This window comes from Dendroctonus ponderosae, unplaced genomic scaffold, assembly GCF_020466585.1.
Source record: "Dendroctonus ponderosae isolate FM_Combo_2020 unplaced genomic scaffold, Dpon_F_20191213v2 Dpon_F_20191213_6, whole genome shotgun sequence".
Taxonomy (NCBI): Eukaryota; Metazoa; Arthropoda; class Insecta; order Coleoptera; family Curculionidae; genus Dendroctonus; species Dendroctonus ponderosae.
Window position 1 is genome coordinate 1,473,546 of NW_026018814.1, and position 13,731 is coordinate 1,487,276.

General features: G+C 38.1%; 3 protein-coding genes and 1 long non-coding RNA gene across 4 annotated transcripts in view; 1 reads left to right on the forward strand and 3 right to left on the reverse strand.

The window, feature by feature from the left end:
* Positions 1-30: 30 nt before the first annotated feature.
* On the reverse strand, positions 31-4,856 carry LOC109536482. The gene is made up of 2 exons (XR_002171838.2): positions 4,709-4,856; positions 31-344 (listed from the first exon to the last, which is right to left on the reverse strand). It is a non-coding gene; the product is annotated as an uncharacterized LOC109536482 (long non-coding RNA).
* A 2,394-nt stretch (positions 4,857-7,250) lies between these two features.
* On the forward strand, positions 7,251-9,257 carry LOC109536371 (3-hydroxyisobutyrate dehydrogenase, mitochondrial). The gene is made up of 6 exons (XM_019902557.2): positions 7,251-7,442; positions 7,929-8,060; positions 8,134-8,303; positions 8,441-8,675; positions 8,738-8,947; positions 8,999-9,257. Exons 1-6 carry the CDS (start codon positions 7,391-7,393, stop codon positions 9,151-9,153), a joined length of 954 nt encoding a protein of 317 aa, XP_019758116.2. The 5' UTR covers positions 7,251-7,390; the 3' UTR covers positions 9,154-9,257.
* Positions 8,949-10,960, reverse strand: LOC109536367 (uncharacterized protein F21D5.5). Its single transcript, XM_019902554.2, has 2 exons — positions 9,889-10,960; positions 8,949-9,830 (listed from the first exon to the last, which is right to left on the reverse strand). Exons 1-2 carry the CDS (start codon positions 10,835-10,837, stop codon positions 9,229-9,231), a joined length of 1,551 nt encoding a protein of 516 aa, XP_019758113.2. The 5' UTR covers positions 10,838-10,960; the 3' UTR covers positions 8,949-9,228.
* A 138-nt stretch (positions 10,961-11,098) lies between these two features.
* The window catches only part of LOC109536366 (RE1-silencing transcription factor), a 3,345-nt gene continuing 712 nt past the window's right edge, over positions 11,099-13,731 (reverse strand). Inside the window, exons 2-8 of the mRNA XM_019902553.2 lie at positions 13,511-13,711; positions 13,124-13,456; positions 12,920-13,064; positions 12,601-12,866; positions 11,880-12,551; positions 11,342-11,828; positions 11,099-11,174 (exon numbers count right to left, since the gene is read on the reverse strand). Coding sequence (XP_019758112.2) covers positions 11,133-11,174; positions 11,342-11,828; positions 11,880-12,551; positions 12,601-12,866; positions 12,920-13,064; positions 13,124-13,456; positions 13,511-13,711 — 2,146 coding nt within the window. The 3' untranslated portion in view covers positions 11,099-11,132. The remainder of the gene's footprint in view (positions 11,175-11,341; positions 11,829-11,879; positions 12,552-12,600; positions 12,867-12,919; positions 13,065-13,123; positions 13,457-13,510; positions 13,712-13,731) is intronic.

Sequence of the window (13,731 nt, forward strand, 5' to 3'; positions counted from 1 at the left end):
GATACAAGAATGAATAGAAAAACTATTGAAAACGAAGAATTAATGTTTTATTTACCTCAAATGCACCGTTCTGGTCGATTTTGTTTGATAAGTACATGTAAAGGATTTTTAGTTTAAATTGTAACCAGAGCGCGATTTCACCAAAAGACCCCCAATGCAGCGATGGAAATAAATTCGTCCATAAAGAGAGCAACTCCATGACAGTGTAAAATATAGACTGTCGACGGATAGCTCTCTTTATTTTCAAATTTTTAATATTCCTTCTCTTCCCCAGTCCGTTGCCTTCTTTGCCAACTTCAGCACAGTCCAGCCTCTAGAGTGTGGAGGGTTTGCTCAAAAATGCCCTGAAATTACAAGAAATCGTGTAGAAAGGGTGTATAAGAAAATGTACGCTATCGGTGTATAAAGCCCAGATTTATTCAATAAAAATTAAGTGAGAAGTTTATCAGAATATGTTCCTCGCGCGCAATATTAGCGCATATTTTGAAAACAGCTTTTAGGTTTTAGATGATATTTAGAGAACCGGTTGAGCTACATGATTCTATTTATCATTCCTGCATGGAGCCTTAAAATGCGCACTTTTCTTATGTAAAACATCGATTTAGGATTTTTTCTGGTTTTTGAGCAAAGCGCGAAAATGCAAAGTTAATGCAGATTTTGAAAACCGCTTTTAGATTTTGGATCATATTCAGAGAACCGGTTGAGCGACAAGACTCTATGTGCCTTTTCGGAATAGAGCTTTAAAATGCGCTCGTTTTTTACATGAAACACCGATTGAGGATTTTTTCCAGTTTTCGCGCAAACGCTAAAATGCAAGCTTTCCAAAACCGCTTTTAGCCTTTGGCTCATATTTGCTTCCTCCTTCAGAAAGTTCGGTTTTTGTCCTTATAATCCACCTGGTGTGTCAAAAACGAATGGAATTTTGCTTGTTGATTTTATAAATATTGCCAAAGAGAGCAACACCAAAGAAAAAGCCGACGAAAGCACGAAAGCAAGGCAAAAATTCAACTAAATTTGCACATATGAAGAACCAGCGTTAAAAATCTAAAATTTGAACGTAACTGAAGAAACCCAACCATTAGAACTAAACTGGTAGACTGCAAAAAATAAGATCCAGAATCTTCAACACCTTGTAGCGTGCGAACGAAGCGATTGTGGACGTACAAAATACAGTAAATATCAGCATTTAATGTATAAATGTATGGCAAATACTACAGGTAATCGGCTAGAATTTCGAGCAAATTCCCATATAATTACAATCTCGTTACATTAAGAGATTTACGAGATTTAGATAAACGGGTCTGTTCCCAGTCAACAGTTTCATGGTGCCAGTCTGATGGAAAATGGCGTAATATTTACCAGAGATAGTTCTGTTTGATCAAAAATCCCGGAGCGTCACTTTTTCGAATTTATATCCTTGGAAAAACAATGGCGCAATAAACTAATTAGGGGGGCTTATAAAGACGTTGTAAAACATGGTTAAAACTGTACACGTAGCCGAACAATGAACATTTTCGCTTGGAGGATTCAATTTCAGAATGCCGATGGACAATTTTCAAGTCCATTCTCTGCTTACTTGTGACACTAATTCTTTGGACAATCAGTAGGTAGTTTCGATGAGCGAGGAGAGTTTCTTTTTTCGCCTGTTGATTTGTCTTGTTTGCGTCTATCATTAGCATCTTGTTCAGAGATCTGGTTTTGCCCGAGAATAGAACAGTCGCGCTGAATCAAGCACAAAAAATCGCTTATTATTGCCCCAAATAATATCAGTGATTTGATTCGATTAGTTAGAGTTTGTCGGGGTTGAACTCAGTCGTTTGATGTAGTTTTTACTGCGATAAACGCAATCAAATCCCTCTTTTTCTCAATGGCAATATAGAGTGCCATTTGTACTTTATTGATATGGGGCTTATATTGTCGCTGATAAGATACTTTCAATCGAATAAATGATTGCCTTTTGCCACGATATTATGCAAATAGTATTTATTATATCCCCTAATTCATTAATTTGGATCCACCGGTGGAATAGATAAAAATTTGTGCCGCCAATTAATGAATATAAATTTGCTCAAATTGTGCTAGGGATAATTCTTGCGTAGAATCTAGAGTAGGTAAACACATAATCCCTTAATCAATTTCAAGCGCAAAAATTGTGCACTTTGACCGACAATAAACTTAATTTAATTCTACTGCAGCTTGGTTTCGAATGGGGATTACCGCTTACCAATCAAAGACAAATTAGTGAAACAATAAGCATCCGACTTACCAGCTTAAGTAACTGTAGACTTGAGTCTGGGAGACGCAAACGGTGCCTTGCACCTATGTGAAACGTGTTAATTCCACTATAAACAGGTGGATATGTGTTTGTACATATACACCTTGCATACACATACTTGCCAGTGTATCTACGGTTCATTTGTAGGTACCCATAATGCGACTCCATTTTATCTGTATTTGTAATTCGCGCGATAAAGAAAAATGTTCTAGTTCAGTGGAATTGTCTTAATCCCAAGACAGAAAAAGTAAATAACAGCCATATGCGTATATAAAACGAAATTACTCAAACCCGGTTTCCATTTTCAAATTTTTGTGGCACTAATCAAGCTATTTCTGTATTTATTTTCAATCGTCCAAGATGATTTTCTGGAAGTCGTGAAACGTGCACGGAGACATTGTTTGGAACATTTCCCATTAAATAAATGTGTATTTTATGGCAAAACCATGATGGTCGATTAGTTGACTTGTATATATTATGTCCGTAAATGCGCATTTGTTATGTTTGGGTGAAACTTTCGATTTTTTTTCAGCATGGAGTTGAACGGTTATTTGTTCAAAGCTTAAAGCCCCGATTTGGGACGGAAATTTAAATCAGTCGATTCGTTGGGCAAGTAGCAAATCAATCTCCATTTTATGATCGATTGGGAATTAGGTGGAAGGTGAACACTTAACTTACCAGTAGGTAATCTTGGATTTTGAGCAAGAAATTAGGTACGGCTAAACTGGGTCGATTTATGCGAGATTTTCTTATCAGCTGGTTAAATGGTCGCGTTATTAAGGGTTTCAAGGCGATTAGAAAATTTGATTGTTTTCGTTTAGTTAGAAAATGTATCTTCCTTTTGGATAATTTTTGCAAATGTTTTAAGTTAAATTCATTCAAAACCGTATTCTAAATCAAAGTGCAAGATTTTAAAGATTTATTTAAGATTAATTTTTTTTGCAGATTTTTGACTGAAATTTTGGATAATCGTAGAAAATTCACTAGATTTACAGTGGAGAAAGTTTCAATTATGATTGCTTATTGAGTTGTTAATCTTTTGAAATTTTCAGCCACAAAGAGTTCTAAATTTTTGGCTTCCTTCTCCCAAAATTAAAATTTTGGGAGAAGGAATCAGGGAATCATTGGGTTTTTAACCTTTTGAAGCTTTCGGACACACAAAGTTCAAAATTTCGGTTTCTCTCCCAAAATCGAAATTTTTGACCGAAAATATTTTCTCACGTTTTAGGTTTTCAATAGCCTAATGTTCATTAGGTTTTTACTATTTTTTCCTGTTAATAAATAATTTTTGCCGCTTGTACAGCCTATTAAAACTTCATATTTTCCAAGATTTCGCAGATTTTTGACTGAAATTTTGTATAATCGTAGAAAGTTCACTAGATGTACAGGGGAGAAAGTTTCAATTATTATTGCTTATTGAGTTTTTAATCTTTTGGGCACAAAAAGTTCTACATTTTTGGTTTCTCTCTCCCAAAATTTAAATTTTGGACAAAAATCTCCTGTCACGTATTAGGCTTCCAGTATCAGTTTGAAACGTTCTTTGAATTTTCATAAATTTTCGGTTAAGAAATAATTCTCCCCGCTTGTACGGCTCTACGTTTAAAACTTCAGATTTTCCAAGATTTCGCAGATGTTTGACTGAAATTTTGTATAATCGTAGAAAATTCACTAGATTTACAGTGGAGAAAGTTTCAATTATGGTTGCTTATTGAGTTGTTAATCTTTTGAAATTTTCAGCCACAAAGAGTTCTAAATTTTTGGCTTCCTTCTCCCAAAATTAAAATTTTGGACAAAAAAAAGAAATTTTCAGATTTTTGGCTGATAAAGGGCTGATAAAAAAATAAATAAAAAATATGGAAAGTTTCAACCAACTGAGGCTGCACAGATTTCTAGAATTTTCAGTTTTCGGATTAAACCCAGGCGCTCGTAATTTAAAATTCCTGATGAAGAATCTTTGGATATTTGCTGATTTACAGGCTTATCAGCATCTTTTAATATTTATTAATTGACATAGATTAAGCCTGTTTGATTGGCCACATCATAAATACAATAACACAAGATTAGACCTTAAAATTGTTTCAATATCTATCACGCTAGTAAAGAGTTCTCATTGGTTGGCCTTGGAGCTGCCTCATACATGAGTTAACCCGATATTACTCACTCCTTTGAAACACTTTACTGTTTTTCCTGATATTTATTCATTATAAATGGGATTCAGTGCAATTAACTTACGAAAAACATTGATTAGATTCGAAGATCTTGCAACGCGAAAAATCCTTGCTCCCGTCCTAATCATCTAATTGGGAAATTGCGCTATTTTCAAGCACTTCCATATAACACGAGCTATTGATAACGGACCACGTTATCTATACCTGCAGCCTTTAAATGGCCTGCAGTCGATAATTATAGAAAAATGAACTTACTGGTACGTACCTACATAACAATGGGGATTTCCTTGAATTCTGCAGCTGATGGGGCGCATCTAGATTTGAGGCACGTAGGAAAACTGATTTTTTTAACGAATTTTCACCTGCCTTCTAAGCGGGAGGAACACCTACCTATATATGACACGTCGAGACGCACTCATAAGTATACTAAGTTCATGACGTCACACCTTATCATTTAGCACCTTTAAAGTGGGGCTGGATTTGTACAGGCAAATGAAAAAGTATTTATTTATCTTTCACTAGTTATGCGTGAAAAGTGGCCTATTGAATTGGGTGGCTTTCGCTTCGTAGGTTTAATTTTTTGTGGGTAAATCTGCAATTTTTCTGATTATATTTGCATAATTTCGAAGCTGCTGGGTCCGCCATAAATTATGACCGAAAGATTTTTGTTCCTTTCTGTATGCAAGGACCATTTAAGTTCGTTTTTTGGCCTTCTGCGCCGACTGATTTTTCATGCAATTAGGTAGTGTAATTTTGCAAATTTTGATTTGTGACTCAAATTTTTCCAATGGTGGAAGTCGATTTTTTGAAAAAAATTAAATTTTCTCAAAATGTCTCAAATTTTACATCATTTTTCAGCTCACGGAAGCGAGGAATCGAACTCATTAAAAACATGGTAAAAGTTTCAGATCCAAAATAATAGACATTTTCAGCACATTTTAATCGTTTTTTGAGCGTTTACGATCTTTAGCCGACGATTTCTTCCTTATTATTGACCCAAACACTTTATAAATGCATATTTCTGACCTTCTTACGTCGAAAGGATTCGATTGAGCTCAAAAAACACGCATGTGAAATTTTGATTTTTCGCCGAAATTTTTCCAAGGGTGTAGGTCGATTTTTTGGGAAAATTAAAATTTTCTCAAAATGTCTTAAATTAAATATAAAATAAAAACATCATTTTCAGCTCACGGAAGCAAGGAGCGCATCGAACTCATTGAAAAAGATGGTAGAAGTTTCATATCCGAAATAATATACATTTTCGTCAAAATTTAAGCGTTTTTTTGAGCGGTTACGATCTTTAACCGACGATTTCGTCCTTATTATTGACCCAAACACTTTATAAATGCATATTTGTCATCTTCTTATGTCGAAAGGAATCGATTGAGCTCAAAAAATGTGCATGTAAAAGTTTGATTTTTGGTCGAAATTTTTCCAAGGGTGGAGGTCGATTTTTTGAAAAAATAAAAATTTTCTCAAAATGTCTTAAATTTTACATCATTTTCATCTCAGCGACGCGAGGAATGCATCGAACTCATTGAAAAACATGGTAGAAGTTTCAGATCCGAAATAATAGACATTTTTGGTACATTTTAAGCGTTTTTTGAGCGTTCACGACCTTTAGCCGACGATTTCTTCCTTATTATTGGCCAAAACACTTTATAAATTCATATTTGTGACCTTCTTACGTTGAAAGGATTCGATTGAGCTCAAAAAACACGCATGTGAAATTGCGGAGGTCGATTTTTTGAAAAAATTAAAATTGTCTCAAAATATCTTAAATTGCACATCATTTTCAGCTCACGGAAACGAGAAATGCATCGAACTCCTTGAAAAACATGGTAGAAGTTTCAGATCCGATATAATAGACATTTTTGGCACATTTTAAGCGTTTTTTGAGCGTTTATGAAGGCAAAATTAGCTTGCTTTTAAAATTACAATTTTTGTTAAACCCCAGAACAATACCAGATCCAATCCAGACTCTATCTGTCGACTGTGTATAAATGGATTAGTTCCATTAAGCACACAGTTAGTTGCAACATTTAAATAATTCATTTAACAATAATAAGACGGATTGTAAAGATGTTCAAATATTGCTGGCGATATATCGCATGCTTGAACCGCAATATGTTTAATTAGGAATTTCCCATTTAAACTGTCTTTGAATAGCATACATATAAATGTGGCTATTGTTCTGTTCTAGATATTAAATAAATGTAGAATATAGTGTTTCATCATTTCGTTAATTCGCTCTTAATCACTGAAACCACATGGACTTTCGCTTGAAAATAGTCTCAGAATCTCAACTTCCAACGAATGTAGGTAGATGTTTGTAAAAATATTTAAAAATGAAATACTATTTTGATTTATATTGCGTTAATTATTTTTAGTGCCAACATGAATTACGCTGTAAGTTTCACAATAATTGCTGATAACAGAAAGACAAATATAATAAATTACGATGTGTGTCACCAGTTCTGGTATATTTAGGCAAATTTTCGATTGCAAAACCAAAAAGTAATCATAAGAACATTTAGGCTAACAATCTAGGAGTAGTTTTAAACCGTTTGTTCCAAAATATTTTGCCATCATTCAGGGCGTTTAGATGCTTCAGTGGTTAGCAATAAAGTAGAATGTAATTGTGTTTTTTCACTTCCCCAATCTTTTTCGTTCATTCCGAAGAAAACGTTTCTGTTTGGTGCTTTTACAGCCCAAAACGTATTGAAATAACCATCTCAGATTAATTATTACCAATCCATTTCCGCGCTATAATTGAAAACAACACTTAGGTAGTATAAGGTCAACTACTTGATAAATGAGATCCAAATTGTGAACGAGCCAGTTGTTTGTGTGATTCCGTTTGTTTGGCTTCACTGTTCTGGCAGTAGCGAATTTTGCAAGTTAACAGCAGGATTGTAATTCCCACAATTTTCTTTTTAAGGGAAATATGTTCAAAAATACACTGAAATGTCTGGTAAAAATCGACAAAAACGTCCATAGTAAGTTCTTAAGTACTATCTCTTTAATCACTAAAAGGGCTTATTTCACTATCTAAAACGCTTTAACATATTTTTCAATTTCAAATTTGTATACTTTGAACCTTTACTGTTGCTGGGCTTTGGATCACAGCTGGTTTATTCAGGCGCAGGCCAAATTAGCAATAGTTCAACTAATGGTTCAAGATCGAGATATCCATATTAAAAACACATTTCTTTTCATGTCATTAAATACCTATTCATTATTAAGAACTTAAAATACCCCGTTTAATTTGGGGGGTTCAGAAGCCAACTTTCCAAGGCTCAGTAACGAAAACAGGGTATATGAACTTTATCTGGAACTGCTCAAAGTTATCAATGTCCATGCAAGAAGCGTTACATCATTCTGCTTATTACGTGCGTGCACTGACCCGTGCATTATTTATCGAGTTATCTTCGGTTTTTGAATTCCCTTTTTCTCGTTTAAGCGAAAAAAATGTGTTTTCTTAGGTAGGCCCAACAGCAATGTCGCTTTCATTGGCCTGGGACAAATGGGCACCAGAATGGTAAACAATCTCATTAAGCACGGAAAACAGCCCAGAGTCTACGATGTGGTGCCATCAGCAGTGAGCAGCATAAAAGGTGACAATTTCACCCTAAAAAAGTGGTTCTACTACTTATTATTATAGGAGTTATTTAAAGCGTAATTTTCTAGGAGCGATTCCGTGCTCATCTGCAGAAGAAGCAGTCGATGGTGCGAACATCATTATCACCATGTTGCCCAACGGCCAAATAGTTAAAGACACCGTGATTGGTGAAAAGGGAATACTGAAGAAAATCGGCAAAAATTCTCTATTACTAGATTCGTCAACCACGGGGCCACAGGTAGTAAACCCTTTAATCAACAGTGAATTTTTCGATATTTTCAAATCGTTTAAGTCGAGTGACTCGAGCTTGCCATTTAATATTAGCATTTTAGGAACACTATTTTAGGAAAAATCATGTAACTCGCTTATTAATAGGTGGCCAGAGAGCTTTATCAAGCGGCAAAAGAATCCAGCGTTCGTTTTTTAGACGCTCCAGTATCGGGAGGAGTCGTAGGAGCACAAGCAGGAACGCTGTGCTTTATGGTAGGAGGCGACGAAGGAGACTGCAAAGAAGTGGAACCAGTGCTGTTGCATATGGGAGCGAAGGTTCTATTTTGCGGCGATTCTGGCGCTGGCCAAATAACGAAACTGTGCAACAATTTGATTTTGGGCAAGTACTAAAAATTGACTGTGTTAATTATTTCAATAGCTAATTAACCAAAACTTCCCCAGGTGTTACAATGATCGGAACAGCGGAAGCAATGAATTTGGGAGTGAAACTAGGATTAGACCCCAAACTCCTTTCGGACGTCGTAAACATCTCCACTGGAAGATCCTGGTCTTCAGACACCTACAATCCTGTACCTGGAGTAATGGAAAACGTTCCCTCAGCTAAGAACTACGATGGGGGATTTTCAGTGGAACTGATCGCCAAAGACTTGGGTAGGAAATTTCCTTTGTATTTAGTTGATTTTTACAGGGATTTTCTTTTAGGATTGGCGGGCGATGCAGCTCTAAGCATCAGTGCACCTGTTCCCTTGGCTGCGATGTCCCATCAACTATTTCGCACAATGATCACTTATGGGTTGGGCAAAAAGGACTTTTCTGTGATATATAAGTTCCTCGAAGGCAAAGCGGTAGATAATTAAACTCGCACTGTATGTACTCCAATAGTTGCCCACGAAAATTAGTTGCCAGCCTTTTGCAATTGTGCCCACCAACTTTTACTCCAATAAAAACGTTTTGTACAGTTTCTCGAGCGCGTTATCGGTAAACTTGGGAATGCATGGGATTTTCAACAGTTGCGAATAACCCTCACTGATTTCGGGTTCCTGGAAATTTTTTCGGTAACTGAAAATAATGATATCGCTTACTACCGCGTGATTTTTATCGGTCATCTCCCGGAATTTATTGTTGTGCCTCATTTGGTCCAGAGAAGTTTCCATCACAAAGCACCTGATGTCGGCCCCAAACTTCTTGGCAGCCTCAATAAATCTGGCCCTGGTGGCTTTATCAACGTTGGTATTATCGATGACTACGTTCGATTTCTTTTCCAGGCTCTCCTCCATAGTTTTGACGCACTTTTGCCAGGTGCCCAGTTTGTCTCTGTTCACATGAATGTAGCCGTTTGGAAGAAGCGAATCCTTGACGAATGAGGTTTTTCCTGAACCAGGCCCGCCTACCATTACAATCACATTGAGCTTGTCGTAGGATAAATCCGGGAGCTTTAGGTGGCTGATGTCAGCTCTTGGATCGAAGTCCGGCAGTTTATATGGGGAGGGCTTTTGCTTCAAGAAGAACTCTTCGGGGGTGTAAAACTTCAGTCCTGAAAAAATACATGATGCCAAAATCTAGTCGTTGAGAAAATTGAACAGAATATGTACCTATATTCATTGCAAAAAGCCTATCAGCGGTAGAATGATCCTTGTTTCTTTTTGGCGCCCAATTTTTCTCCCGTCCAGCTGCATCGCCCACGTAAAACGATTCCCCAACATCAATTTCCACTCCATTATTCTTGTTCTTTTCCAACGCGTCCCACATTCCCGTTCGAGGTTTTCTGTACATTTTCTTGCCCAGTGAGATAAACACTTGTACTGGCACTTTAAGGTCGTTGACGATGTTCGAGATTTTCTTCTTAAACTCCGCAATTTTGGCAGGATCTCGACCGACTCCAGACTGATTGGTGAAAAAAACCACTTTGTACTGTTCGTCGTATAGTTTCCTTAAATGCCTGGGAATTTCGCTGTAGTTCCAAATCCAGTCTTCAGCGTTTTTGGGAAACCTTGATCCTGACTTGGGCTTAATAACGGTCCCGTCAATATCGAACCCAGCGATTTTGGTTCTGCCTTGGCAAGCTGCAGGGGTAAAAACTATTAACTGTTTGTTATCCACGTCCTCCCAAGTGCCCCCATTAGTCAGTCCACTGGTTTTGGGCGCTTTCGTGTTGAAAACTGGGAAGTCCAGTTTAGGCTTTTTCGCCTTGGGCTCCTCAATTTCCGGACCGCTTCCACTTTTAGCCGGGGGAATATCGAAATTCACCTCAAACTTGTGGTCTCCCAAGTGCACTTCGATTATGTCCTTGTGGCCAATTGTGTAGATAACATTTCGGGCCAAAGCCAGCCCATTGCAGCCGCACACAGTCTTCCCAACAGGCTTTAAAGCCACTTGACTCTCTCCAAGCTTCGCAATGCATGCGATTTGCTTTCGGGACACCTTTAGATCCTTAATATTCGAATCTGGGTTGCGGCCTAGGATTACTGGGGTTTGGTCGGGTAAAAGTATGCGCTCTTTGGTGGCTAAGTTCACTAGATAGCACTGATTATTTCCGGACATTTTTCGTTGCAATAAACACAGCGGTTTAAGAAAAAAAACGGATAATTTGCCCCTGAGTAATTTTTATGATTTGGCAGGCACGACATTCATTCTGTAAACAATGTTTTGGGTTATTGCGCATCTCGTCTTCCTTATTGGCATCAAAGGCGTGGCACGATTTACAAGAACCGCCCCATAACGAAAAATATTTTTAAAATAACGCAATTTGCGATGACCGCACAAAATACTGCAGCTGGCAGATATCCTAAAATAAAAAACCGATTGCAATTCATACTTTAATTAACATACATTTTCTTTATATAAACCTGTATTTCGCCTTCAAACCTGTATTGTTAAGCTGAAAAAAAAACATGAAATCAACGATTTGAATAATATACAATGGAAAAGGACAACAATCCAACCTTCATATTTCGTTAATAAGATTGTAGGTACGCTCTTGCCAGAGATCGATCAGATCGAGGCAGCAAAAGATCAAGACGGAGGCACAAACAAAAGTTGCCTTACCAGCAATTTTCCGCAACATCCGCTACAAAACCTTCTCCTACACACATCTTCATGTGGTTGGAAAATATGTCCAGAATGTACCACCTTGAAATGGTCGTTCATATATTCGATGTTACGTTTCGTGGTATCGCAAAGGGGACACTTGAAAAGCCCTTCGTCGCTTACGACATGGCACATCAAATGTTTAAGTAGACTGGTTTTGTTATTCGTGTACGAACAGAGCGGACATCTCAACCCTGCACGCGCAATATGCAGCATATTGTGGATGGCTAATTGCGATTTAATCAAAAACTTTGATGGACAATGATTGCACGCGTAAATCTCAGCGTTGGTGTTGGTGGTGTCCTTTTTCTGGGGCTGAACACGGCTTTCAACTAGTTTTCTTTTAGGTTTCACTACGTGTCTTTGATTGTTCTCACTCTGGTTTTCCTCATCGCTATCAATTACAATGATTACTTCATTATCCTCATGCGTCCCTTTCGACGTCCTGAAAAACGTAACTTACATCACCAGCAACAAACTGGTTGAAAGAACTTACTTGGAGCAATCAGCGGCTTTCGTCGTCGACTTTCTAGATGCCTTAGGTGGATCAATTGAACTTTGAACAGTTTGGGAGAAACCATCTACACCCCAACCATCGACATCCAAATTGGAGATCTGATCAGCCCCAGTCGATACTTCGAAAAGCGAATGACAATCATTTGAGATTAGTTCCTCCAGGCAATTCTCCTCTGAACTGCTGGGGCTATTAAAGTCCATAAAGCCTTTGGATTCGGATTGAACGTCCTGAGTGAAATCCGTAAACATTTCGAATTCGTTGGAAAACAGACTCTCGTTATGAACGGGCGAAGCTTCAATGAGGTTGTCGCTGACCTCGACTGTTTCGGCAAACTCTTCCGCGGCATCAACTGCATTGTTGCAGGACAAGTCCACTGAGGATTTGCCTGAGTCGAACTTCTTTAAGATCTCGCTTACCAGGGCTTGTTTAATTAAGTCTGCATTGTTGCAAGCTTCCGAAGTTGTAATGGTGATGGTAATACTTTGATTATTGCTGTCCTGATCATCCGGCGCGTTTGGTGTTGCAGGCGATTTTGCGCCATTTCTGCCGCTCAGCTCTGAACCGCTGGTAGTAATTTGAATACTTGTACTGTCCTGAGCAGTGGTTGCTCCATTGTCTACACTAGTCTCAACCAAATTTGACTGCGCAAATCTACAAAAAAGGTTCAGGTCGGAGACCCCGTGATAAAAGTTTCCGTTACCTTATATTAGCCGGCTGTATGTTTCCATTTTGTGCACTATTCGTCGGACTTAGAGCAGCAGAACGTTGTTCGCAGCCCTCGAGTGAATTAATATCGTTGGAACTTTCCGCGTGATCCGAGTTTTCATTGCTCTCTTCATTGTTGGATGAGGATCCCTTTTTCTGCGCTTTCAGATGCTGAAGTAACAGCCTTGATTTGATCGTGCTGCACCAATCCTTCTTCAGCCTGATTTTCCGGTCCAAATGAATTAATTCATGGATTTTAATCTAGAATGTTATTGTGTGAGTGTGCGGGTGGAGTAAAGCGGCTGAACGTTTACCCCTTTAACAGTTGTCTTGTATGTACAAAATGAACACTTTGTGCCAAGTGCAGTCGCACTGTGTTTTTGAAGGTGCCCCAAAAACATGTTCTTCTGACTACATCTCTTCTTAAAGGGGCACTTTGGGCACTGCAGGTAAATTCTCCTGAAAATTTGAACAAAGTTAGCGCGAGAAAATTCCTACTTCGATCTGCGAATACTTACATGGACCATTTGTCGTATTTCAAAAACTGCGTTAAAAAATCTCCTTTTCCCTGAGTGATTTCCAGGATTTTCTCATTTTTAACTTCAGTAAAATGCTCTCCCGTAACATGCTCCGGGGTTGAGTTGTTGACGTCTTCGTGCTGCTTCAAATGAGCCTTCAGCACATTGGCCTTTTTGCACTTAAATGAACAATATCGACATTTCAAGCTAGACGGACTGTGCTTGGCCTGATGCCTTTTTAATAAACGGTGATTATTGGTACTGAAAGAGCACCATGGAAAAGCGCAATAAAATGCTGCAGCCACGTCCTCTTCCTTCGCTACATTTGACGGTCTGCAAATTGTTCGTGTTTTTTTGCAATAATCTACGGTATTTTATTGTACGTACTTTGTGTTTTGCGCTTCAACATGGTGCAACAGGTGCCACGTTAAGGCGCTTTGCTTATTGCTGCTGAACGAGCAATACAAACACTTCCGGCTGCCTTTCAAAACGTGTCGTTTCTTATGTTCTTTGTGCAACTTGAGGGTGGTTGTGGTGAAGGGACATCCATGGAAGGAGCATTTAAAATAATGCTCGGTGGGTGAATAGCTATATGGATGAAATTGAAA

Bases quoted from the DNA above. Each gene is read 5' to 3' on its own strand.
- LOC109536371 (XM_019902557.2), top strand. From the start codon at position 7,391: ATGTTCAAAAATACACTGAAATGTCTGGTAAAAATCGACAAAAACGTC. The intron at 8,061-8,133 runs GTGACAATTTCA...GTAATTTTCTAG, and splicing joins AGCAGTGAGCAGCATAAAAG to GAGCGATTCCGTGCTCATCT. The intron at 8,676-8,737 runs GCAAGTACTAAA...AAACTTCCCCAG, and splicing joins GTGCAACAATTTGATTTTGG to GTGTTACAATGATCGGAACA.
- LOC109536367 (XM_019902554.2), bottom strand. From the start codon at position 10,837: ATGTCCGGAAATAATCAGTGCTATCTAGTGAACTTAGCCACCAAAGAG. The intron at 9,831-9,888 runs GTACATATTCTG...GTATTTTTTCAG, and splicing joins GCTTTTTGCAATGAATATAG to GACTGAAGTTTTACACCCCC.